The following is a 24,261-nucleotide window of genomic DNA, read 5'->3' as shown; positions in this document are numbered from 1 at the left end:
TCCATTTCTGCTGGTTTGGCAACCCAGTTACGGGGTACGTAACACTGTGTATCCTTCTTTGGCCAGCTTCTCTCTCATGCCTCTGTAATTCTCTTTACATCGTAATACTGATAACATCTGACTTTAGATTCTCCCTCTCAAATTACAGGACAAATTCTACCATATTATTATTACTACCTTCTCAGTGTTCCTTTACCTTCAGCTCCCTAATCAAATCCAGTTCATTACACAAAACCCAATCCCGAATAGCTGATCTCCTAGTGGGCTTAACCACAAGCTGCTCTAAAAAGCCATCTCATAGGCACTCTGCAAATTCTCTCTCTTGGGATCCACATTAATCACCAACCCAATTTTCCCAATCTGCCTGCATATTGAAATACCTCATGACTATTGTAACATTCCCCTTCAGACATGCATTTTCTATCTCCTGCTGTAATTTGTAACCCACATCCTGGTTACTGTTTGGAGATCTGTACTCCCTGCAGGGTCTTTTTAGACTTACAGTTCTTTAACTCTACCCACAATGATTCTACATCTTCTGATCCTATGTAATTTCTTTGTAGGGATTTGATTTCATTTTTTTTACCAACAGAGCCACCCCACCCTTTCTGCCTATTTGCCTATCCTTTCAATATAATCCTTGGATGTTAAGTCCCCAACTATAATCTTCTTTCAGCCATTACTCAGTAATGCCCATAATGTCTTACCTGCCAACATCTAACTGTGCTACAATATCATCTACTGTACTTTGTATTCTGTGTGCATTCAGATATAACACCTTGAGTGTTGTGTTCATCATCCTTTTTGATTTTGTCCCCCTGTTACACAGCAACTCATTTCACTAACTGCAATTCTGCCCTGTTATCAGCCTCTCTTTCCTGACAGGCTCACTACCCATTTCTCCCAATGTATACCAACTGCCCCATCCTCGACCCTATCATTCAGTTTCCCATACCCCTGCCAAATGAGCTGAAACCATCTAGCACACCTGCCCGCAAGGATATTGGACCCTCTCGGGTTTAGGTGTGACCTGTCCCCTGTGTACAGGGCAACCCTTCCCCTGAAGAGATCCCAATGATCCTGAAATCTATAACCCTGCCCCCCTGCACCAGTTCCTCGGCCATGCATTCATCTGCCAGATTACCCTATTCTTACCCTCACTCACATGTTAGCCCAGGCAGCATCCAGGGATTACTATCCTGGAGGTCCTGCTTTTCAGCTTTCTACCTAGCTTCGTAAATTTTCTCTTCAGGACCTCCTTCCTTTCCTACCTATGTCATTGGTGCCAATATGTACCAAGACTTCTGGGTGCTCACCCTCCCACTCTAAAATGCCATGGACCCGATCTGAGACATCCCTGACCCTGGTACCTAGGAGGCAACATACCATTCAGGCATCCCTATTGTGTCCACAGAATCTCACATCTACTCCTCCAGCTATGGAATCCTGTATCACTTTCCCATTTGTTGCTGTTTCTAGTTAGACTGCAGTATTTTGGACAGCTATGTATCATTGATATTAGCGGTGAGGTGGAAATACGTCTCTGCCAAAGAAGGTGTAAGGCATTCCTTTCCTCTGCTAGCCTATATGTGTAAGGTGTAACATGGTGGATGGTCATATGAGCAGCTGGTGCATGTCACAAGTCCTGGTTATGCAAGCACTGATGCCAGGCAGACAATCTCTGAAGAGTATTGATAAAGACTGGGGTCACCCTTTTCGTAACTACGCTGCTCAGAAGAAGGCAAAGCACTTCTGTAGAAAAATTTGCTTAGAACAGTCATGGTCATGGGGCCATTATCGCCTATGTCATACAACATGGCACATAATGATGGTGAAGATTCATGAGAGAAATGCCAACATGGACAATACTTGCAAAATTGTCTTGACCTTCCATATATTCACCAATCTATCCATCTATCCTCTGTTGGCTGCTCCTTAGTTTTGGCTCCACTCTAAAGAACTTCTTCCACTACTAACTCAGCCAGTCACTGAATAAACTCTCTGAGTCATATCCTGCAACAATTCCTTTCTTTGTTACTAACGACCTTCTGAAAATCTTTCTTTTCAACCAGTCTTTCACTTAGTTTTTGTGCAATGATCCTTTTATCATTTAATTCAGTGACTGTCTATAAAGTTTTATTTATCTTTCTCAATCCCTAACTTGCCAAATTTCTTCAATACCTTCTGTTCTTTGAAGTATTGACTTGGTGCTAGATAATTATATACCACTCAGCAACACTTCACTGAAATAACCATCAAGTAGATGTGATAAAAGGATTTACAGTTTAGTCTAATCTTCTCCTTAATGTCCAGATTTGGCCGCTTCTGACAAGGACTTTCTGGATAGCAACCAGATGGGCAGCACCTCTTGATGTTCTTCTTTTCATGATTCCCATGAAAGTAACCGTGGAGTTTAGATTTGGATAATTAAGGAAAACTTCATTTGATTTCAGTAAATGTTAGGGTCAGTGATGCTTACCTTGATGGTACAGGCCCATTATGAAATCGTAGTCAGTCCAATTCTTCAGAGGAGGAAATCTGCTCTCCTTAAACTGATTAAGACCTGCACGGTCCTCTTGATCCATTATGTGGTTGACTCATAACTTAGAGGTAATCATGAATGGACAACAAATGCTAGCATTGCCAATGATATCCACATTTTAAACACAGAACATAGAAGATTACAGCACAATACAGGTGTTTGGCCCATATTTTACTCCAAGATCAACCTAACTCTTCCCTTCCAAAAGCCCTCTGTTGTCCTTTTATCCATGTACCTCTCTAGGCGCGTCTTAAATGGCCCCAATATACCCGTATCAGTAAACATCTCCCTTTCAGGGAATTGAACCCCAGTCTCCTGAATGACAGGCAGGGATACTAACCACTATAATAATAAGTAGTAATAATAATAATAATAAGTTTTAAGTTGCTTGGAAGCAGGTACAGAGGAGATATCAGGGATAAGTTTTTTTACGCAGAGAGTGGTGAGTGCGTGGAATGGGCTGCAGGCGACGGTGGTGGAGGTGGATACGATAGGGTCTTTTAAGAAACTCCTGGACAGGTACATGGAGTTTAGAAAAATAAAGGGCTACGGGTAACCCTAGGTAATTTGTGAAGTAAGTACATGTTTGGTACAGCATTGTGGGCCGAAAGGCCTGTATTGTGCTGTAGGTTTTCTATGTTTCTACTAATAAGGAACCAAATAAATAAAAGGTTATCTGGGCAAGCTGAAGGTAAAACTTAACCAGTCTAATGATACAGTCTGTCAGTGAATGCACTATCTAAACTGCATCCTTTAATTTATTCTGTCCAGCCTTATATTTAGACATAATGTCTACGTATTCTAATTATAAGAAAAAACTCCATACTTTGTTTTTTTTTTGCTTTGGAAACTTGACCTGTTCATCTGCTTCTAGAAGCTCAGAGAGGGCCAATGAATTCTGAAGCCTCTTACTGATTAGTTTTGAAACCATTTCCCCATCTCCAATGAAGGATCATTGTTCTGAAATATTAACTCAATATTTTCTGTTTCAATTTTCCATGTCTGTTGTTTGTGCAGACAGAATCCGGGAGCTTCAAAACATTGAAGAGCATCCTGCAGTTTGTAATTTTACCAAAATGCCAATTCAAATTGCTAATGGAATATTTTTAATAGATTTCCATGTTTTATTCATTACCAATTACAAGGACATTAACAGAACGTCAGTTAAAACGTTTGATAATGTAGCACTTCTGTATCAGCTATGAACAGATAATTAGGCATAGAGCTGAATGAAGGCTATCGTGTATGAATTTTTACTAGCTTTTTGCATGTTAATATTTTACAGTTAACCCTAAGTTGTGGAAAAGTTTCTGTAGTCACTGAAAGCCAGAAGCTGGAACTAGATGATAAGGAGAAATCTATGGTGTTACAAAGATCCTTAAAAATCATGGGCACAACCCTACCATCTATTGAGGACATCTTCAAGAGTTGGTGCCTCAAGAAGGTGACATCCATCAGTAAAGGCCCTCACCATCTGGGAAATGCCCTCTTCACCTTATTGCCAACAGGGAGAAGGAAAAGGAGCCAGACGATCCAAACTCAGCATTTTAAGAACAGCTTCTGTCTGCCATCAGAGTTCGGAACAGTCCATGAACCCATGAACACTACCTCATCATTCATCTTTTGTGCAACTTATTTATGTAACTTATAACTTAGTAATTTTATGTCTCGCACTGTACTGCTGCCACAAAACAACATATGTCAGTGATAATTAACCCGATTCTGTTTCAGGAAAGTTCAGCAGCTGTCTGCAATTCTGGCACGACTGCGACATGAGTTCAGGTGATGCCACAGTACTGGGGTGTTAACACACACGTACTCAAAGCAAACAGGTCCTGATGTTGCTCTGTTGAAAGCTGGTTTTGTGGAACTTAAACACTAGAATTAAAGTGGCACATTCATGGATAACACTTGCCTGGATGTGTTCGGCTTCACAACACTCAAGAAGCTTGACACCATTCAGGGCATAGCAGACCACTTGACAGGCACCCAGAAACGTTCACTCACTCCGCCACCTATACATAGTAATAACAGTTTGTACCATCTCCAGGATGCACCGCAGCAATTCACCAAGGCTCCTTAGACAACATCTTCCGAACTCACAACCTTAACCAGCTGGAAGGACGAGAGCAGCAAAAGCAGATGACACCACCTCCTGGAAGTTGCCCTGCAAGCCACACACCATCCTGACTTGTAGATGGATCACCATTCCTTCACTGTCACTGAGCCAAAGTCCTGGAACTCCCGCCTTGATAGCATTGTGGATAGACCCACACCTCATGGACTGCAGTAGTCCAGAACAGCAGCTGACCACCACCTTCTCAGTGACAACTATGGATGGGCATTAATTGTATATACCATGGAAGAGATGGTCAATTGCTTGCAATCTGGTTCCTGGGGTTGTAGGCCCTCAAATAGTAACACTAATGTACAGTATAACACAAATCAGAAAATTAAAGGTACATATTGCTAAGGTAATACAATAATCACAGAGGACCTTAATCTACCTATAAACACAGCAAATGAAATTAGCAGTACTAGAGGAGCAAATGGAATGTTAAATACGTGGTTTTCTAAATCGGTATGCTGAGGAATCAGTGAAGGAACAGGTAGATATTGTGTTGTGTAATGAGAAAGAGCTCATTGAAGATCTAGTAGGGAACATTGATCATAACATAATTTTTTAAAATTAAGATTAAAAGTCTATTAGTTAATCTGAAGATGGAGCCTTAAATCTGAATTATGAAAAAACTATGGCAAGAGTTGGCTGACTTAGGCTGGGAAACTACGTTTTTTTTAGGTTAGATTATGAGGACACGCAGTCCTCTTTTATTGTCATTTAGTAATGCATGCATTAAGAAATGCTACAATTGAAAGGCATAACAGTAAATAAGCAATGTTTAACTTTTAACGAATTAATATATAAATATAAATAAATTATGTACACATATATTGACACATATACAGTGTATATATACCTATTTCTAAGTCAAAAAGAGGTAAAATGATCCAGTGTGGCTCCAAAGAGAAGTTAAAGATAATTCTGATGAAAGGATAATGACTCAAAGATAATTTTTCCCTGTCTATGATGCAGAAAAACTACTGTTGTCAGCTAAAGGACAAAGGGCTAGGATAAATCTCCACTGATGCTCTTGACCTGCTGAGTTTCTTCAGCATTTTGTGTGCGTTGCTCAGAAAAAAAATTTAAAGTGTTGCCAAAACATAAAAAAAAGTGAGGCAGAGGATATTTCAGAAATCAGGAAAGGAGAACCCAAAGGCATTGATAACAAAAGAGAAAATAATGGAGGTTAATGAGAAACATAAATAAAATTATTATGTAGCTTTTCTAGAGGTATAAAAAAGGACAGCAAAAGCCAATGTGTGTCCCTAACAGATTTAGACATTGAGAAAATATATTGGGGAATATGGAAATTGCCAAGTAATTAAATAAATATTTTTATTTTTATTTGTCATCATGGAAGAAGATACAAAATGACACAGTAGTTTCACATTGATTGAGGTACTCAAATAAATTAATATGGGAAAAATCTAGTGTTGGACTAATTACCGGGATTGAAAGGTAACAAATACTCAAGATTTGGAACTTGGAAGAAGGTGGCTATGGAAATAGTAGATGGGTTGATTATCATTTTCCAAACTTCTGTATATTCTAAAAAGATTCCTACAGATTGGAAGGTAACAAATTTAATCATATTGTTAAAAAAAAAGAACTAGATATATAACAGAAAACAGTTAGCCTGACATCAGTAGTAGTGAAAATACTAGTATCTATCATTAAGGAAGTGGTAAAAGGCTACTTGAAAAATCCTCATCCTCAACAATTTCTGCATCGGCTCCTCCCCTTCTTCTAAGCTCAAGGGGTAGCCATGGACACCTGCACGGGCCCCAGCTATGCCAGTCTTTTTATTGGCTATGTGTAACTGTCCATGTTCCAAGCATTCCTTGAAAATGCTCCCCATCTCTGTCCACGCTACACTGATGACTGCCTCATCAATTACACCAACTTTGTCTCCAGCTTCCACTCTAAACTTAAATTTGCTTGGTCCATTTCTGACATCTCTCTTCCCTTTCTTGATTTCGCTGTCTCCATCTCTGGAGACAAATTGCCTACTGACATCTTCCATGAGCCAACCAATCTGTATGCCTATCTTGACTATATCTCTTCCCACCCTGTCTCCTGTAAAAGTGCCATTCCCTTTTCTCCGTTCCTTTGTTTCCATTGCAACTATTCCAGGATGAGGCTTTCCTTTCCAGGACATCAGAGATTTCAAAGAACGGTGTTTCCCTTCCTCCACTATTGATGCTACCCTCACCCACATCTCCTCCACTTCCCAAGCATCCACGTCCACCCCATCTTCCCACCGCCTCAACAGGGAAAGAGTTCTTCTTGTCATCACCTGCAATCCCATGAGCCTTCACATTTAACACATCATTCTCCATAACTTCCACCATTTTTAACAGGGTCCTACCACTAAACACACGCTTACTTTTTCCTCCAGTCTCCACTTTCCACAGGGATATCTCCCTCCGTGATTCCCTTGTGCATTCATCCTTTCCTACTAATCTCCCTCCTGGCACATATCTCTGCAAGCGACAGAAATGCTACACCAGCCCTTTCACCTCCTCCCTTACCTCCATTCATGGCCTCAAACCATCCTTCCAGGTGAGGCAACACTTCACCTGCAAATCTGTTGGGGTCATCTATTGTACCCAGTGCTCCTGATGTGGCCTGCTCAATGTCAATCATACCCGAGGTAAATTGGGGAAATAGCTCTGTTGAGAACCTCTGCTCCATTTGCAAAAAGCGGAAATTTCGGGTGGCCAACTATTTTAATTCTTAACCCCATTCCCGTTCTGACACATCTATCTATGTCCTCCTCTTCTGCCATCAGGAAGCTGCCCCCAGGGTGGAGGAGCAACACTTCAGGTTCCATCTAGGTAGCCTTCAACCTTTTCCCCTTTTCCTTCCTTCTTCTTCTATTCCCCACTCTGGCCTCTTACCTCTTCTCTTCACCTGCCTAATGTATCTGCCTCTATCATCACCACTGGCAGTGCATTCCATGAACCCACACTCTTTGTGTAAAAAGCCTACCACTGAGATTCCCCCCCCCCACCCATTCAGCCACTTTAAAATTTTCCCCTTGTATTAGAAACATAGAAAATAGGTGCAGGAGTAGGCCATTCGGCCCTTCGAGCCTGCACCGCCATTCAGTATGATCATGGCTGATCATCCAACTCAGAACCCTGCACCAGCCTTCCCTCCATACCCCCGGATCCCTTTAGCCACAAGGGCCATATCTAACTCCCGCTTAAATATAGCCAACGAACTGACCTCAACTGTTTCCTGTGGCAGAGAATTCCACAGATTCACCACTCTCTGTGTGAAGAAGTTTTTCCTCATCTCGGTCCTAAAAGGCTTCCCCTTTATCCTCAAACTGTGACCCCTCGTTCTGGACTTCCCCAACATCGGGAACAATCTTCCTGCATCTAGCCTGTCCAATCCCTTTAGGATTTTATACGTTTCAATAAGATCCCCCCTCAATCTTCTAAATTCCAATGAATATAAGCCTAGTTGATCCAGTCTTTCATCATATGAAAGTCCTGCCATCCCAGGAATCAATCTGGTGAACCTTCTTTGTACTCCCTCTATGGCAAGGATATCTTTCCTCAGATTAGGGGATCAAAACTGCACACAGTACTCCAGGTGTGGTCTCACCAAGGCCTTGTACAACTGCAGTAGTACCTCCCTGCTCCTGTACTCAAATCCTCTTGCTATGAATGCCAGCATACCATTCGCCTTTTTCACCGCCTGCTGTACCTGCATGCCCACTTTCAATGACTGGTGTATAATGACACCCAGGTCTCGTTGCACCTCCCCTTTTCCTAATCAGCCACCATTCAGATAATAATCTGTTTTCCTGTTTTTGCCACCAAAGTGGATAACCTCACATTTATCCACATTAAATTGCACCTGCCATGAATTTGCCCACTCACCTAACCTATCCAAGTCACCCTGCATCCTCTTAGCATCCTCCTCACAGCTAACACTGCCGCCCAGCTTCATGTCATCCGCAAACTTGGAGATGCTGCTTTTAATTCCCTCACCTAAGTCATTAATATATATTGTAAACAACTGGGTCCCAGCACTGAGCCTTGCGGTATCCCACTAGTCACTGCCTGCCATTCTGAAAAGGTCCCGTATATTCCCACTCTTTGCTTCCTGTCTGCCAACCAATTCTCTATCCACATCAATACCTTACCCCCAATACCGTGTGCTTTAAGTTTGCACACTAATCTCCTGCGTGGGACCTTGTCAAAAGCCTTTTGAAAATCCAAATATACCACATCCACTGGTTCTCCCCTATCCACTCTACTAGTTACATCCTCAAAAAATTCTGAGATTCGTCAGACATGATTTTCCTTTCACAAATCCATGCTGACTTTGTCCGATGATTTCACCGCTTTCCAAATGTGTTGTTATCACATCTTTGATAACTGACTCTAGCAGTTTCCCCACCACCGATGTTAGGTTAACCAGTCTATAGTTCCTCGGTTTCTCTCTCCCTCCTTTTTTAAAAAGGTGGGGTTACAATAGCCACCCTCCAATCCTCAGGAACTAGTCCAGAGTCTAAAGAGTTTTGAAAAATTATCACTAATGCATCCACTATTTCTTGGGCTACTTCCTTAAGCACTCTGGGATGCAGACCATCTGGCCCTGGGGATTTATCTGCTTTTAATCTCTTCAATTTACCTAACACCACTTCCCTACTAACATGTATTTCCCTCAGTTCCTCCATCTCACTGGACCCTCTGTCCCCTACTATTTCCGGAAGATTATTTATGTCCTCCTTAGTGAAGACAGAACCAAAGTAGTTATTCAATTGGTCTGCCATGTCCTTGCTCCCCATAATCAATTCACCTGTTTCTGTCCATAGGGAACCTACATTTGTCTTAACCAATCTTTTTCTTTTCACATATCTATAAAAGCTTTTACAGTCAATTTTTATGTTCCCTGCCAGTTTTCTCTCATAATCTTTTTTCCCTTTCCTAATTAAGCCCTTTGTCATCCTCTGCTGGACTCTGAATTTCTCCCAGTCCTCAGGTGAGCCACTTTTTCTGGCTAATTTGTATGCTTCTTCTTTGGAATTGATACTATCCCTAATTTCCCTTGTCAGCCACGGGTGCACTACCTTCCTTGATTTATTCTTTTGCCAAACTGGGATGAACAATTGTTGTAGTTCATCCATGCGATCTTTAAATGCTTGCCATTGCATATCCACCATCAATCCTTTAAGTGTCATTTGCCAGTCTATCTTAGCTAATTCATGTCTCATACCTTCAAAGTTACCCTCCTTTAAGTTCAGAACCTTTGGTTTCTGAATTAACTATGTCACTCTCCATCTTAATGAAGAATTCCACCATATTATGGTCACTCTTACCCAATGGGCCTCTCACGACAAGATTGCTAATTAACCCTTCCTCATTGCTCAATACCCCGTCTAGAATAGCCTGCTCTCTAGTTGGTTCCTCGACACGTTGGTTCAAAAAACCATCCCGCATACATTCCAAGAAATCCTCTTCCTCAGCACCCTTACCAATTTGCTTCACCCAATCTATATGTAGATTGAAGTCATCCATTATAACTGCTGTTCCTTTATTGCATGCATTTCTAAGTTCCTGTTTAATACCATCCCCAATCTCACTACTACTGTTCGGTGGCCTGTACACAACTCCCACCAGCGTTTTCTGCCCCTTTCTACCCATATCGATTCCACATCCTCCCGGCTAATACCTTCCTTTCCATTGCATTAATCTCCTCTCTAACCAGCAATGCTACCCCACCTCCTTTTCTTTCATGTCTATCCCTCCTGAATATTGAATATCCCTGAATGTTGAGCTCCCATCCTTGGTCACCCTGGAGCCATGTCTCTATGATCCCAACTATATCATATTCATTAATAACAATCTTCACTTTTAATTCATCCACCTTGTTACAAATGCTCCTTACATTGACACACAAAGCCTTCAGGCTCGCTTTTACAACACTCCTAGCCCTTATACAATTATGTTGAAAAGTGGCCCTTTTTGATTTTTGCCCTGGGTTTGCCAGCCTGCCACTTTTACTTTTCACCTTACTACTTTTTGCTTCTACCCTCATTTTACACCCCTCTGTCTCTCTGCACTTGTTCCCATCCCCCTGTCGTGAACTGACCTCCTCTCTCCTAGTCTCTTTAACTTGATTCCCACCCCGCAACCATTCTAGTTTAAAGTCACCTCAGTAGCCCTCTCAAATCTCCCTGCCAGGATATTGGTCCCCCTAGGATTCAAATGTAACCCGTCCTTTTTGTACAGGTCACACCTGCGCCAAAAGAGGTCCCAATGATCCAAAAACGAATCCCTGCCCCCTGCTCCAATCCCTCAGCCACGCATTTATCCTCCACCTCATTGCATTCCTACACTCACTGTTGTGTGGCACAGGCAGTAATCCCAAGATTACTACCTTTGCGGTACTTTTTCTCAACTCCCTTCCTAACTCCCTATATTCTCCTTTCAGGACCTCTTCCCTTTTCCTACCTATGTCATTGGTACCTATATGTACCACGACCTCTGGCTCCTCACCCTCCCACTTCAGGATATCTTGGACACGATCAGAAATATCCCGGACTCTGGCACCAGGGAGGCAAACTACCATCCGGGTCTCTGGACTGCGTCCACAGAATCACCTATCTGACCCCCTTACTATCAAGTCCCCTATTACAACTGCCCTCCTCTTCCTTTCCCTACCCTTCTGAGCTACAGGGCCAGACTCTGTGCCGGAGGCACGGCCACTGTCGCCTCCCCCAGGTAAGCTGTCCCCCCCAACAGTACTCAAACAGGAGTACCTATTGTTAAGGGGCGCAGCCACTGGGGTACTCTCTATTACCTGACTCTTCCCCATCCCCCTCCTAACCGTGACCCACTTGTCTGCCTCCCGTGGCCCCGGTGTGACCACCTGCCTGTAACTCCTCTCTATCAACTCTTCACTCTCCCTGACCAGACGAAGGTCATCAAGCTGCAGCTCCAGTTCCCTAACGCGGTCCCTTAGGAGCTGCATCTCGGCGCACCTGGTGCAGATGTGGATGTCCGGGAGGCTTGAAGACTCCAGGGTCTCCCACATCCGGCACCGAGAGCAACAAACTGCCCTCACACTCATACTGCCCCTCTCCTCAAATAACAACAAAAAATGAATACCAAACCTTCCTCGCCTCGCCCATTTCCGCCTAAGCCTGTTGAGCCGAAGCCCTTAAGCATTCACTCTGCTCCTGGCTCACTCCGCAGCCTGCAAACTATGCTGCCCGCTGTATGAGGTTCTGTTCCTTTTAAATCTTCCGCGCTTCACTGCCCGATGTCACACGCCTGCGCAGTCCTGCCTCTCTGAACGCCGATGGAAAAAAACCAAAAAATTCAAAAATGTATTATGTATCTATTTCCACTCTAGGAAAAATTCCCAGGCTGTCCCCTTGATCTATGCCTCACTTCTTCTTGTACAGCACTATCAAAGCATTTCTCATCCTTCTTTACTCCAAAGAGAAAATTCTTAGCACGCTCAACCTATCCTCATAGAATGCTCTCCAATCCAGGCAGCATCCTGGTAGATTTCCTCTGCACCCTCCCTAAAGCTTCCACATCACTCCTATAACAAGCTGAACTGAACTGGGAACGACGTTCCAAGTGTGATCTAACCAGGGTTTTATACAGCTGCAATATTACCTCATGACTCTTCAACTCAAGCCCCTGAATAATGAAGGCCACCATACCATATGCCTTCTTAACAACTCTATCAACTTGAGTGGCAATTTTGTGGGATCGAAGGATGTAGACCCCATGATCCCTCTGTTCCACCACACTGCTAAGAATCGTGCCATTAACCCTGTATTCTGCCTTCAAATTTAATTTTCTAAAGAGAATCACTTCATAATTTTCTGGGTTGAACTCCACCTGCCACTTCTCAGTCCAGCTCTGCATTCTGTCAATGTAACCTTTAGCAACCTTCTGTATTAGCCACATCACCACCTACATTTGTGTCATCTGCAAATGAGTTTTCCTTAATCCCACTCAACAAGGCCTTCCTATGCCCCTTTCTCGCTCTTCTAAATCCATTTTTAACCTCTTTCTTGGATACCTTGTTACTCTCTAGGCCCCTGTCTGATCCTTGCTTCTTCAGCTAGCCTGGTTGATGTCCTCTGAAACGACTGGGAAGGCATCATGGTGCGCTGTCTTGTGACTGTTGATGCCAGAGCCCAGCTCCTCCAGTGCCAGCCTGGCATTGGCCAGGGGCGGAATGTATACTACTCTTGGAATGACAGCAGAGATCTCCCTCAACAGACAGAAAGAACAGTTGGCCTCCAGATGTTCTAGACTGGGGGGAACAGGAATGAGAGAAAGCCACCTTTTTGTGCACCGTGGTGAGTGAATCATGAAGCCAATGCTGCTGCCCAGTCCATGTGTTAGAAGGTAAAGCACTTGGACTGGAGCACTGTGTTAGGAGTGTCAGGAGTGAGCTATGTCTCTGTGAAGCAGACTACATAGTAGTGTCTGGTGTCCCTGTGGTAATTCAATCTTGCCCTGAGGTCTTCAGTTTTATTTTTCAGGCACTGTACATTAGCAGTGGGATGGTGTGGGGGGTCTTAAGGCCCTGCATTTTGGTGTTGCCTGGAACCCTCCACAAAAGCCATGTATCCTGAGCCTATGGAGATCTGCCCTGAGTGCATGGCTGTTGCACTGTCACCCTCTGGGTGGTCTGCTGGTTCTGAAAATTACCAGTTTACTTAAATGGCTTGACACAATGTCTTGGCGGCTGCAGATTTCAGCTGAAGTATTTACAAATGGAAATACTTGATTCTTTCGGGAGCTGCACACAAAAAGTTGCCCTTCTCTGGCGCCATAAAAAGTACATCTGACATCTCTTTCAATTACCTTAACCCTTACATCCTGTTGGGGTCAAATTTGACCCGTTTTGACATTTGACAGCAGTAAAAACACCCTAAATGCCATTTTTAAAGCCAAAATTTGATGACTCAAAATGCGCAAAAATGAAGATATTTAAAAATGTTATGCTTTTGTAGAGGTGCTACAAATTTTGTACATTGAGGCTGCTCTGGGTCAAATTTGACCCGTATCTATTGAAATGGATTTTAGCTCTCTGAAATATTAATTAAGGATTAATCACTCATTTACTAAAGTCAGCTAGGCTATTTATACATTCTAAATAGCTCTGTGTTTCAAAATTTGGTATAGACACCTGTTATGAGGGGATTTTTGGTCCGGATCAGAATTGACCCCGGACCATACTGTGAAGGTATATGAACAGGTTGCCTGGGTTAAACAGGTGTCCTCTGGTATTGGCCATTGCCGCCGTCTCTATCTGCTCCTCTCATAATCTAATGCATTTTTTATACAATCTCTTCTAGAGGATGTTCAGATGAACACCAGTAGGTGGCAGTAACATGTAAAGTTAAAACCTTTACACCTGTGGCTCACTGTCAGACGTTCTGTTTGTGAATCAGGGAAGCAGCAAACCAACATGCAGCTTTTGTGACTCGCTGAAATGTGCGTCTTCACTGATTTCTCAGAACTGTGATGTTAGTGTGAAGTGCAAAATGATGTATTTTGGGAAGTTAAATCAGGGCAGGCCATACACGATGAATGTCAGGGCCTTGGGGAGGGAGGAATGTTATGGAACAGAAAAAACAAGTAAATAGGCCCTTAGAGTGCTAAGTAAGGTGGTGATGCCGGCATATGGCATACTTGCATGTATTGGCTGAGATACTGAGTGCAAGTGTGACGTTATGAATAAAATGTTGGTTAGGCTGTGCTTGAAGCAGCGGTGAGCAGTTCTGGTTGGAATATTGTAGGAGGTTTGTGATTTTGCTGGAGAGGATACAGCGACACAGTAGCGTAGTGGTTAGCATAACAGAATTAGAGTGCTAGCAACCTTGGTTCAAATCCCATTGCTGCCTGTAATGCATTTGTACTTTCTCCCCTTGACTGCGTGAGTTTCCTCTCAGTACTCTGGTTTTCGCCCACATTTCAAAGGCGCCCGGGTTAGCAGGTTAATTGGTCACACGGGTGTAACTGGGGGAGGGCGTAGGCCCGGTGGGCTGGAAGGGCTGATACTGTGCTGTATTTCCAAATAAAATAAAAACGTTCACAGGGATTGGAGGATTTGAGTTATGAAGAAAGATTGGATAGGTTGGGAATGTTTTCCCTGGGGCAAAGGCGGCTGAGTGGTCACGTGGCAGTGGTATATAAAATAATGAGAGGCATTGAGAGGGCAGAAAGCTTGCTTATGTTTCCATGGTAGGAGTGTCTGAAACAAGTAGGAATAGTTTTAGGGTGAGAGGGAGGAGGCTCACAAGAGAGTTGAGGGGTAAATGTTTCACACGAGGAGCTGTCGGTATCTGGAGTGAGCTGCCAGAGGAGTTGGTGGAGGCAGGATCAGTAAAAACATTTAAGAGCCATCTAGAAAGGTACTTGAATGAGCAAGGCACAGAGGGTAGAATTAATGTAGAACAGAGGGATTGGTGAAGATAGTCATGATGGTTGGCATAGATACAATGGGCTGAAGGGCCAGTCTCTGTAATGGATTCTAGTGGTTCTCTATGATTCTAACGACACTTAAAAAAAAATAATTATTGCTAGATGTTAGCTTTATCAAATTGAAATTGTTTTAAGCTATGCTGAAACTTGAGAAGGAGGCAGAGTAAGTAGTTATGCATAAAGGGACGGAGTGAAGTTTGTTGAAAAATTACCGAAATGTAAGGAAGACTGAGTGCAAGAATGTCATATATAGAGATGTGGATTAGTCTGGGCAATGTTGGGTCAGTCTTCAGCACCCTGTCTGAATAGAATGATCAGTGGTAGTCCAGGGAAGTAGCAAGTAACATTCATGCCTCAAAAGTGTAAGGGAAAGTCCATCTGCTAACAATCTACCATTGACAACAATGGCAGCACCATCATCAAAGACCTACCATCAACACCCTGGAGGATCACCATAACCAGAAGCTCAAATGGACCAAGCACAGGAACTCTGTATCTATAGGGCAAGTTTGGGGTTGGGCATACCGTGGTAATTAATTCATGCCCTGACATACAAAGTCTTTCATCACTTACAGGACTTAAGTCAGGAGCACGATGGGAGCTTCTCCATTTGTCTAGGTGAATGCAATCTCAAGAGGCTCAACAATATCCAGGGCAATACAATGCATCTGATGGCATGTTGGCACCCATCTTAACATTTTTCCCCTCCTTCTACTAAATGCTCAGGTTACACTGACGACACCTCTCAAACCCTTGACGTCCATTAGCAGCATGTGCATGACAACACCTCAACCTGAAGGTTACCCTCCAAGTCACACACCATCCTGATTTGGAATTATGTAGCTGATCCTTCAATTTTGCCAGATCTAAGCCCTAGAACACCTTCCCAAAAAACACAGGACTGGTGGGAGCACTTGACTTGAGGACAGCAGTGGTCCAAGAAGGCCGCTCACCACCACCTCTTCAAGAGCAGTTTGAGGCAGGCAATAGATTCTTGCCTTGGGCGCAAAGCATAGAGATCAAGAAATAAGAATAGCACAGCAGCTAGCTTAATGGCATTGCAGTGCCAGAGACTTGGGTTCAATTCTGCTTCTGTCTCTAAGGAGTTTAGATGTTATACCTGTGACAGTGTAGGTTTTTTTTCAGGTGTTCCAGCTTCTTCCCATTTTACAAAGGTGTGCAGGTTAGTGGGTCAATTGGTCCCATGAATATAATTGGGTGGTACAGTCTCATTGGGCTGGAAGGGCTTGTTACTGCACTCTATGTCTAAATCAAAGCAGCATGTAATAGAACCACGTAGAACACTTCCTTGTGTGTTTTTCCCTCATCATTAGTTATTACATTTCATTGGATGTGAGTAGCATCTCAAAGAAGGCATAAATTTAATATTTTGCTTTCAAATGGAACAGGTAGCAATCCCGCATCGTACTGCACTGTTGAAATTGATGCTAGAGTAATTGCTTCCAATATTTCATCACATTAAGCTGCAACTATAGGAAAGGTGCTAAGGATGTTAAGAAAAGTTAAAGTAAATTAAAGTAATGGAAAAGAGCAGAAGAACAAATTCAAATCAGGATTTAGTTAAAATACCTTTGAATGAATTGAGGAAGTATGACAAGTGTAGGTTTGTCTTCTGAAGATGAACAGTACAAGACCTAGATCTGTGTGTCAGGTGTCACATTATATAATTTGTAAAGATGCTGGTAACTTAATCACCCTTGCTGATTAATGAAAACACAGCAGATGCCGCCTGGAGTGACAATCTCTGTTTATTGCTATATTTTATGTTTAAAAATTTCCTTAATTTTGAATTTTACTGCATGTCTGCAGTGGCATGTAATTCTTACAGAATTAGATTTGTCTTTAATTACTTTATCTTGTAGCAAATTATATTCAGAAGCAGCAGCATCTGTATTTGGGCTCAGTATTCTCTGCACTTCGGAATGTAGCCTACTGTGGTGTCATTGGTATTCACAGAGAGAAGGAGAGCATCAGCAGGATGAAAAGCAATTACCCAGCACCTTACTAATTGAGCCCCTAAAATAATCTTGCTACAAAGGCTTTTGGACAATCCATTTTATGTGAAGTGCGTCATAGAAATTATTGTGTTATTCATAAACTTGTTAAATATGTTTATCTGAAATTCCTGCCCTCACCATTGTAATAAAATTGCTAATTTATTAGCAATATTACAGTGTACACAGGAAATATTGGTTCATAATTTACCAGCAGTAGCAAGGTACCAGCACTCACTGATTTGCTGGTACCATCAGTCAGTCAGTCTTACAAACCTTTTCAAGCAACACACACAAAATGCTGGAGGAACTCAGTAGGACAGGCAGCATCTATGGAAAAGAGTAAGCCGTTGGTGTTTTGGGCCGAGACCCTTCATCAGGACTAGAGGGCAGCAGAGATCGGGTTTCGAAGGGAAGATTTAAACTTTTGCAGGCGAGGTATCCCTGGCAGCGACTTTGCAGTGTAGTAATAGCACAAACACAAGAACATCTGCAGACGCTGGAAAATCCAAAGCAACACGCACAAAATGTTGGAGGGACACAGAAGGCCAGGCAGCGTCCATGGAAAAGAGTAAGCAGTCGACATTTCAGGCTGAGACCCTTCATCCTATCTGCAGATTGTCTTGTGTTTGTGTTACAAACCTATTTCCTTTCTTCTCGGAATGGTTGGAACTCCCAAAGAACCGCTCAGTCTCATCTCTTTATGAAGTATGATGTCTAAGCCAGAACAATAATCATGCAAACCCCTGAGATAAATTTAAAATAAAACATTGGAGGCCAAACCAGCAAAACCAACCAAGGCACGAAGGAAACTCTGCAAAGTAGGGCCACAAGAAATGAATCTTCTCAAGGTCAACCTTCTTGCTTTAAAAAAACACATAATTTTCCCAATGTTCAATGAGGTTCTTTAGAAGAAGCTGAATGAAGCTGCTTCTGAAAATAGAAGGATTGTTCTGCATTTTTAATATTGGGTGTGCAGTTTTGTGACCACTAATTATTGTCTTTAGGGGTCACGGTGAAGGTGAGGCTTCAGACAGTGACCCCCTTGTTTTATTTTTGCAGGTGTTATTAGGCCAGATACCTTTTCTGCTACATCACTTATAATCCTCTAAAATATTTTAATATGCAGTAACATGGAGGACTTACTCAAAGAATTGCTGGCTGGCTGATTCTGTGGTGTTGCTGACGGTGTGGCTATCTGTGCAGGTTTCCGGATGATTCCAGGTATTGTTGCAGCTGTGCCAGGGCAGAGGGTTCCAGAAAGAGTTGATGAAGTAATAAAGAGCGAAGCTTATGATGAGGTTGTAATATGTGCACATAATGAAGGAAATGGCCACTGATGCAATGCCAACACCTAGAAGAGAGAGGATGGAAGATCTTATGCCAGTCTTGCAACCATGGTCAACCAACATCGGCCATTCTTGAAGGAAAATAGAATAAATGTACGAATGAAATAGAGTGCTGGTCATGCATAGAAAACAACCATTGGTGGTATAGGGGTGATCTTATAGAAGTTTATAAACTCTTGAGGAGATTTAAGGGCCAGATCTTAAAAGTGAGTGGAACCTGTGGGGAGTTTCTTGGAGACTGTTGCTTGTGCAGTTTATGTACCAGATTTAAAAGGTAAGCGGGGCCTGTCAGGACTTGCTGTGGCAATGAGATCACTTGGGTTAAGAGGCACTGGGAAGGGTCAATAAAAAGAAGTTGGGTTTAAGCGGAGCGGCCATTGTGGGAGTGGGAGAGGGTTAGAGTGGGGAGCAGAGGCTTTGACCCAACAGAATTCATTGAGAGAGGTGGATGCTAGGTGAGGTTTCTGTCAGGTTTCTCTTTCTTTGTTTATTAATGCCTAGCTTGAGCTGTGAAAATGGATCTCATGTCATCATGCAAGATATAGGAGATCTGGGAGACCTTCAGTCTTCCTCATTGCTACATTTGTGAGAATTGCATCTGGGTGCACCTCTTTACAAACCATGTTGGGGAGCTGGATGACCTTCAGCTCATTCAGATGATACACAGGGAGGTAGTTTCCTCTAAGTTGCAGGACACAGGTAGCTGGGTGACTGCCAGCAGAGGGAAAGGGAACTGGCAGATAGTACAGAGTACCTCTGTGGTTATCCCCCCCAGTAACTGGAATACCTCTCTGGATACTGTTGGGGGTTTGATCTACCAGGGAAGCTGCAGTCAAAGGGTCTCTCGCACTGAGTCTGGCTCAGCAGGAAAGGGGGAAGAAAGGGAGAGTTGTGGTGGTAGGTAGGGGAACAGCCAAGAGATTTTGGGGACATGAAGGAGATTCCTAGAATCTAGTTGCCTCCCAGGTGCCAGGGTCAGGAACATCTCAGATCAAGTCCATAGCATTCCTGAGGAGGAAGGTGAGTGACCAGAAGTATTGACCATTCATTGGTATTGGTACTAATGATATAGGATGGAAAAGGGATGAGGTCCTGAAGAGAGAATATAGAGAGTTAGGCAGGAATCTGAAAAGCGGTACCTCAAGGGTAGTAATCTCTAGATTGTTGCCTCTGCCCCATGCCAGTGAAGGTAAGAATAGGATGATTTGGAAAATGAATGTGTGGCTGAGGAACTGGTGCAGATCTCTTCTGAGGATTGTATGGCCTGTACGGAAGGGTCAGGTTATATCTGAACTTGAGGGGGAGAGGGGAGACCAATATACATGTGAACATGTTCATTAGAGCTTGGGGAGGGTTTCGTCTAGTTGGCGGGGGATGAGAATGAATGTGATAGGTCAGAAGATGAGGCAGTTGGTGTAAAGGAGACGCAGAGTGTAAAGGGACTGTGAGGACAGATAAACAGCAGAAAGGGAATAATTGCAGTCAATTGGATGTGTTGAAATATGCCTATATTAATGTAACAAGTATCTGGGAAAAGGCAATAAACTTAAAGCATGAGTCAGTACTGTCTCGGATGGCAAGACCCTGCAGCGGATAGTGAGATCAGCTGGGAAGATCATTGGGGTCTCTCTTCCCGCCATTACAGACATTTACACCACACGCTGCATCCGTAAAGCCAACAGTATTGTGAAGGACCCCACGCACCCCTCATACAAACTCTTCTCCTTCCTGCCATCTGGCAAAAGGTACCGAAGCATTCGGGCTCTCATGACTAGACTGTGCAACAGTTTCTTCCCCGAAGTCATCAGACTCCTCAATACTCAGAGTCCAGACTGACATCTACATAATTTATTATTATATTGTAATTTGTCCTCTACTGTGCCTCTTGTCTTGTTTATTATTTATTGTACTGCCCTGCACTGTTTTGTGCACTTTATGTAGTCCTGTGTAGGTCTGTAGTCTAGTGTAGTTTTTGTGTTGTATTACGTAGACTAGTGTAGCCTCACATAGTCTAGTGTAGTTTTGTGTTGTTTCAAGTAACACCAGGGTCCTGGGGGAACGCTTTTTTTGTTTTTACTGTGTGCGGTACCAACAGTTTATGGACGAAATGACAATAAAAAGCGACTTTACTTGACTTGACATAGAACTAAGGCCCTGCAATCATTACAGAGACGTGGCTGTCACTAGGGCAGCTGGATATTTCATGGCTCCGATGTTTCAAGAGGGACAAAGAAGCAGGTAAAAGAGGTATGGGAGTGGTATTGGTAGTCATGGTTAGTTTCACAGCTGCAGAAAGGGAGGACATTGTGGAGCGATTGTCTACTGAGTCAGAATGGGTGGAGGTCAGAAACAGGAAGGGAGCAATCACTCTGTTAAGAGTATTCTCCAACCCCCTCCCCCCCTCCCCTTAGTGCAGATTGAGAGGTAGATTTTGGAAAGATGCAACCATAACAAGGTTGTTTTATGGACTTAAAATTCTCTAATTTTGATTGGTACCTCCTTAATGGAAAACGTTTAGGTGGGACAGAATTTATCAGGTGTGTCCAGGAAGAATTCCTGACACAATATGTAGACAGGCCAACTCAAGGAGAGGCCATATTAGATCTAGTACTGTTCAGGAGACAGAGCTTTCAGTGGGCGAGCAGCTCTTCGAGACTGGCCACAACTCTGTGACAGGGATAGGCTCAGATGGTATGGGGAAGTATTTAAATGGGGGAGGGGGAAATACAACACTATTAGGCAGGAACTGGGGAGCATAAATTGGGAACAGATATATTCAGGGAAATGCACAATAGAAATGTAGAGGTTACTCAGGCAGCATTTGCCTGGGTTCTGAATAGGTTTGTCCCATTGAGGCAGGGAAAGGATGGAAGGGTAAAGGAACAATCGTTGACAAGAGATGTGGAGCAGCTCGTTAAGAGGAAGAACAAAGCATACTTAAGGTTTAGGAAGGAAGGATCAGGCAGGGCTCTAGAGAGTTCCAAAGTAGCCTGGAAGGATGTTAAGATTGGACTTAGGAGATCTAGAACAGGGCATGAGAAATAGGATTAAGGAAAACCCCAATGTGTTCTACATGCTCGTGAAAAACAGGAGGATGACTAGAGTGAAGGTAGGGCCAATTAGAGATAGAAGAGGCAACGGGCCTGCAGTTGGAGGAGGTAAGGGAGGTCCCCAATGAATATTTTGCTTCAGTATTCACCTTGATGAGAAGTACCTTGATGAATGTATAGTCAGTGTAGAACAGACTAATATGCTAGAAAATGCCAGTGTTAAGAAAGAGCCTAAATGAGTTTGATAGAATTCTTTTAGGAAGTGACTAGACACATTGATGATCATAGAGCAGTGGGTGTGCTGTAAATGGATATTAGTAAGGTATTTGACAAAGTTCTCCATGGTAGCTTTATTCAGAAACTCAGGAGGCATGGGATGGGTAATAAATACTGGCTAAGCTGGCAACGTCCACATCCCATAAATGAATAAATAAAAAAAGATTAGGTGCTGGAACTTTTGAAAAAAAAATTAGGATACTTAAGTCTCCTGAACCATTTGGGATATACCCCAGGATACTATAGGAACTGAGGGAAGAGATTACTGTGCCTTTAGTGATGACTGTAGCATCCTCAGAGAGTGGCGGATGTCTGGAATATGCTGCCTGGTATGGTGGTAGAGGCAAATACATTACAAGCTTTTAAGAGAAGTTTAGATAGGCACATGGATGTAAGGAAGCTGGGGGGATACGTACATGGTGTAGGTTGGAGGGATTAGTGTTTGGGTGTTTTTGATTTGTTTTTTAGCTGGTTCAGCACAACGTTGTGCTGTATTGTACTATGTTCTCACTGGCCACAGGAATAGTATCAGAAGATAGAAGAATAGCAAAAGTTATTCCTCTGTTCAAGAAAGGTAAAAGGGATTATAGATCAATGAAGCTTACATCAGTGGTGGGCAAACTATTGGAAAGGATTCTTAGAGACAGGATTTATCAGCATTTGGAGAAGCGTCGCCTGATTAAGTACAATCAAATTGGTTTTGTGAGGGGTAGGTCATACCTCATGAGTCTGATAGAATTCTTTTAGGCAGTGACTAAACACATTGATAACCGTAGAGTGGTGGACGTGGTGTATATGGATATTAGTAAGGTATTTGACAAGGTTCTCCATGGTAGCTTTACTCAGAAAATCAGGAGGCACGGGATTTAGGGAAACTTGGCTGTGTAGATTCAGAATTAGCTTGCCCACGGAAGGCAGAGGATTTGTAGTAGATATTGCCTGGAGTACAATGACGAATGGTGTTCTGCAAGGATCTATTCTGGGACCCGCGCTCTTTGTGATTTTTATATATGACTTGGATGAGCAAGTGGAAGGGTAGGTCAGTAGTTTGATACAATGGTTGGTGGTGTTGTGGATAGTGTAGAAGATTATAGTAGGTTGCAGTGGATCAGGGATTAGGGATCAACTGTACTTGCCATTTATATTTACATGTATTAGAAAATTGCCGTGGCATGCTGCCGCTACATGCAACAAAAAGTGACAACATTCAACAAACATACAGAATAAAGAAATATATAAAAATAAAATTGGAAGTACAGATATGCATTAAAATATGCATAAATACGTAAATGCCAGTCTGTATTTAAAAAGCAAACAGCATTATAAAAGAGGTTAAAAGTGTTTACAGTGCAGTGGAGTGACTGAGGTAACAGACAGAGGGTGGTTCAAAGTTCAGAGTAAATTTTATTATCGACGTACGTATATGTCACCATATACAACCCTAAGATTCATTTTCCTGTGGGCACACTCAGCAGATCTATAAGATAGTAACTGTAACAGGATCAATGAAAGATCAACCAGAGTTGAAGATGACAAACTGTGATAATAAACATGAGATAATGAGATGAAGAGTGAGATCATTGGTTGTGGGAAACATCTCAATGATGGGGCAAGTGACTGCAGTTTTCCCCTTGAATTCAAGAGCCTGATGATTGTGGTAGTAACCGTTCTTGAACCTGGTGGTGCAAGTCCTGAGGCTCTTGTGCCTTCTACCTGATGGTAGCAGCGAGAATAGAGCACGGCCTGGGTGGTGGGGATCTCTGATGATGGACGCTGCTTTCTTAGGACAGCATTTCATGATGTGCTCAGTGGCTGCGAAGGCTTTACCACTGATGCACTGGGCTGAATCCATTACTTTTTGTAGGATTTTCCATTCAAAGGCATTGGTGTTTCCATACCAGGCTGTGACACAGCCAGTCAATACACTCTCCATTAGACATATATAGAAGTTTGTCAAAGTTTTAGATGTCATACCGAACCTCCGCAGACTCCTGAGGAAGTAGAAGCACTGCTGTGCTTTCTTCACAATTGCACTTACGCGGAAAATTCTACAAAAGGTAATGGATACGACACAATCCATGGGTAAAGCCCTCCCTGCCATTGGGCACATCTACAGGAAGCGCTGTCCTAGGAAAGCAACATTCATCATCAGGGACCCCACCACCCAGGCCATGCTGCCTTCTCGCTGTTGCCATTAGGAAGGTGGTACAGGAGGCACAGGACTCACATCGCCAGGTCCAGGAACAGTTATTACCCCCCAACCATCCAACCATCAGTCTCCTGAACCTCACTCAACTTTACCTACCCCATCAATGAAATATTCCTACAACCTATGGACTCACTTTCCAGGATTCTTCCTTACGTGTTCTAGATATTTATTGCTTATTTATTTACTATTTCTTTTTTTTTCTTTTTGTATTTACACAGTT

General features: G+C 42.9%; 1 protein-coding gene across 3 annotated transcripts in view; it reads right to left on the bottom strand.

Moving 5' to 3' along the window:
- The window catches only part of si:ch211-283g2.1 (sodium- and chloride-dependent GABA transporter ine), a 131,676-nt gene that overhangs the window by 63,157 nt on the left and 44,258 nt on the right, over positions 1–24,261 (bottom strand). For all 3 annotated transcript variants that reach the window (XM_063031308.1, XM_063031307.1, XM_063031309.1), the window contains exon 3: positions 18,304–18,511. In XM_063031308.1, the coding sequence (XP_062887378.1) occupies positions 18,304–18,511 (208 nt within the window). The remainder of the gene's footprint in view (positions 1–18,303; positions 18,512–24,261) is intronic.

This window comes from Mobula hypostoma, chromosome 23 (genome assembly GCF_963921235.1).
Source record: "Mobula hypostoma chromosome 23, sMobHyp1.1, whole genome shotgun sequence".
Lineage (NCBI taxonomy): Eukaryota > Metazoa > Chordata > Chondrichthyes > Myliobatiformes > Myliobatidae > Mobula > Mobula hypostoma.
Note: the sequence above shows the minus strand (reverse complement) of the source record. Positions and strands in the feature narration are given on the sequence as shown.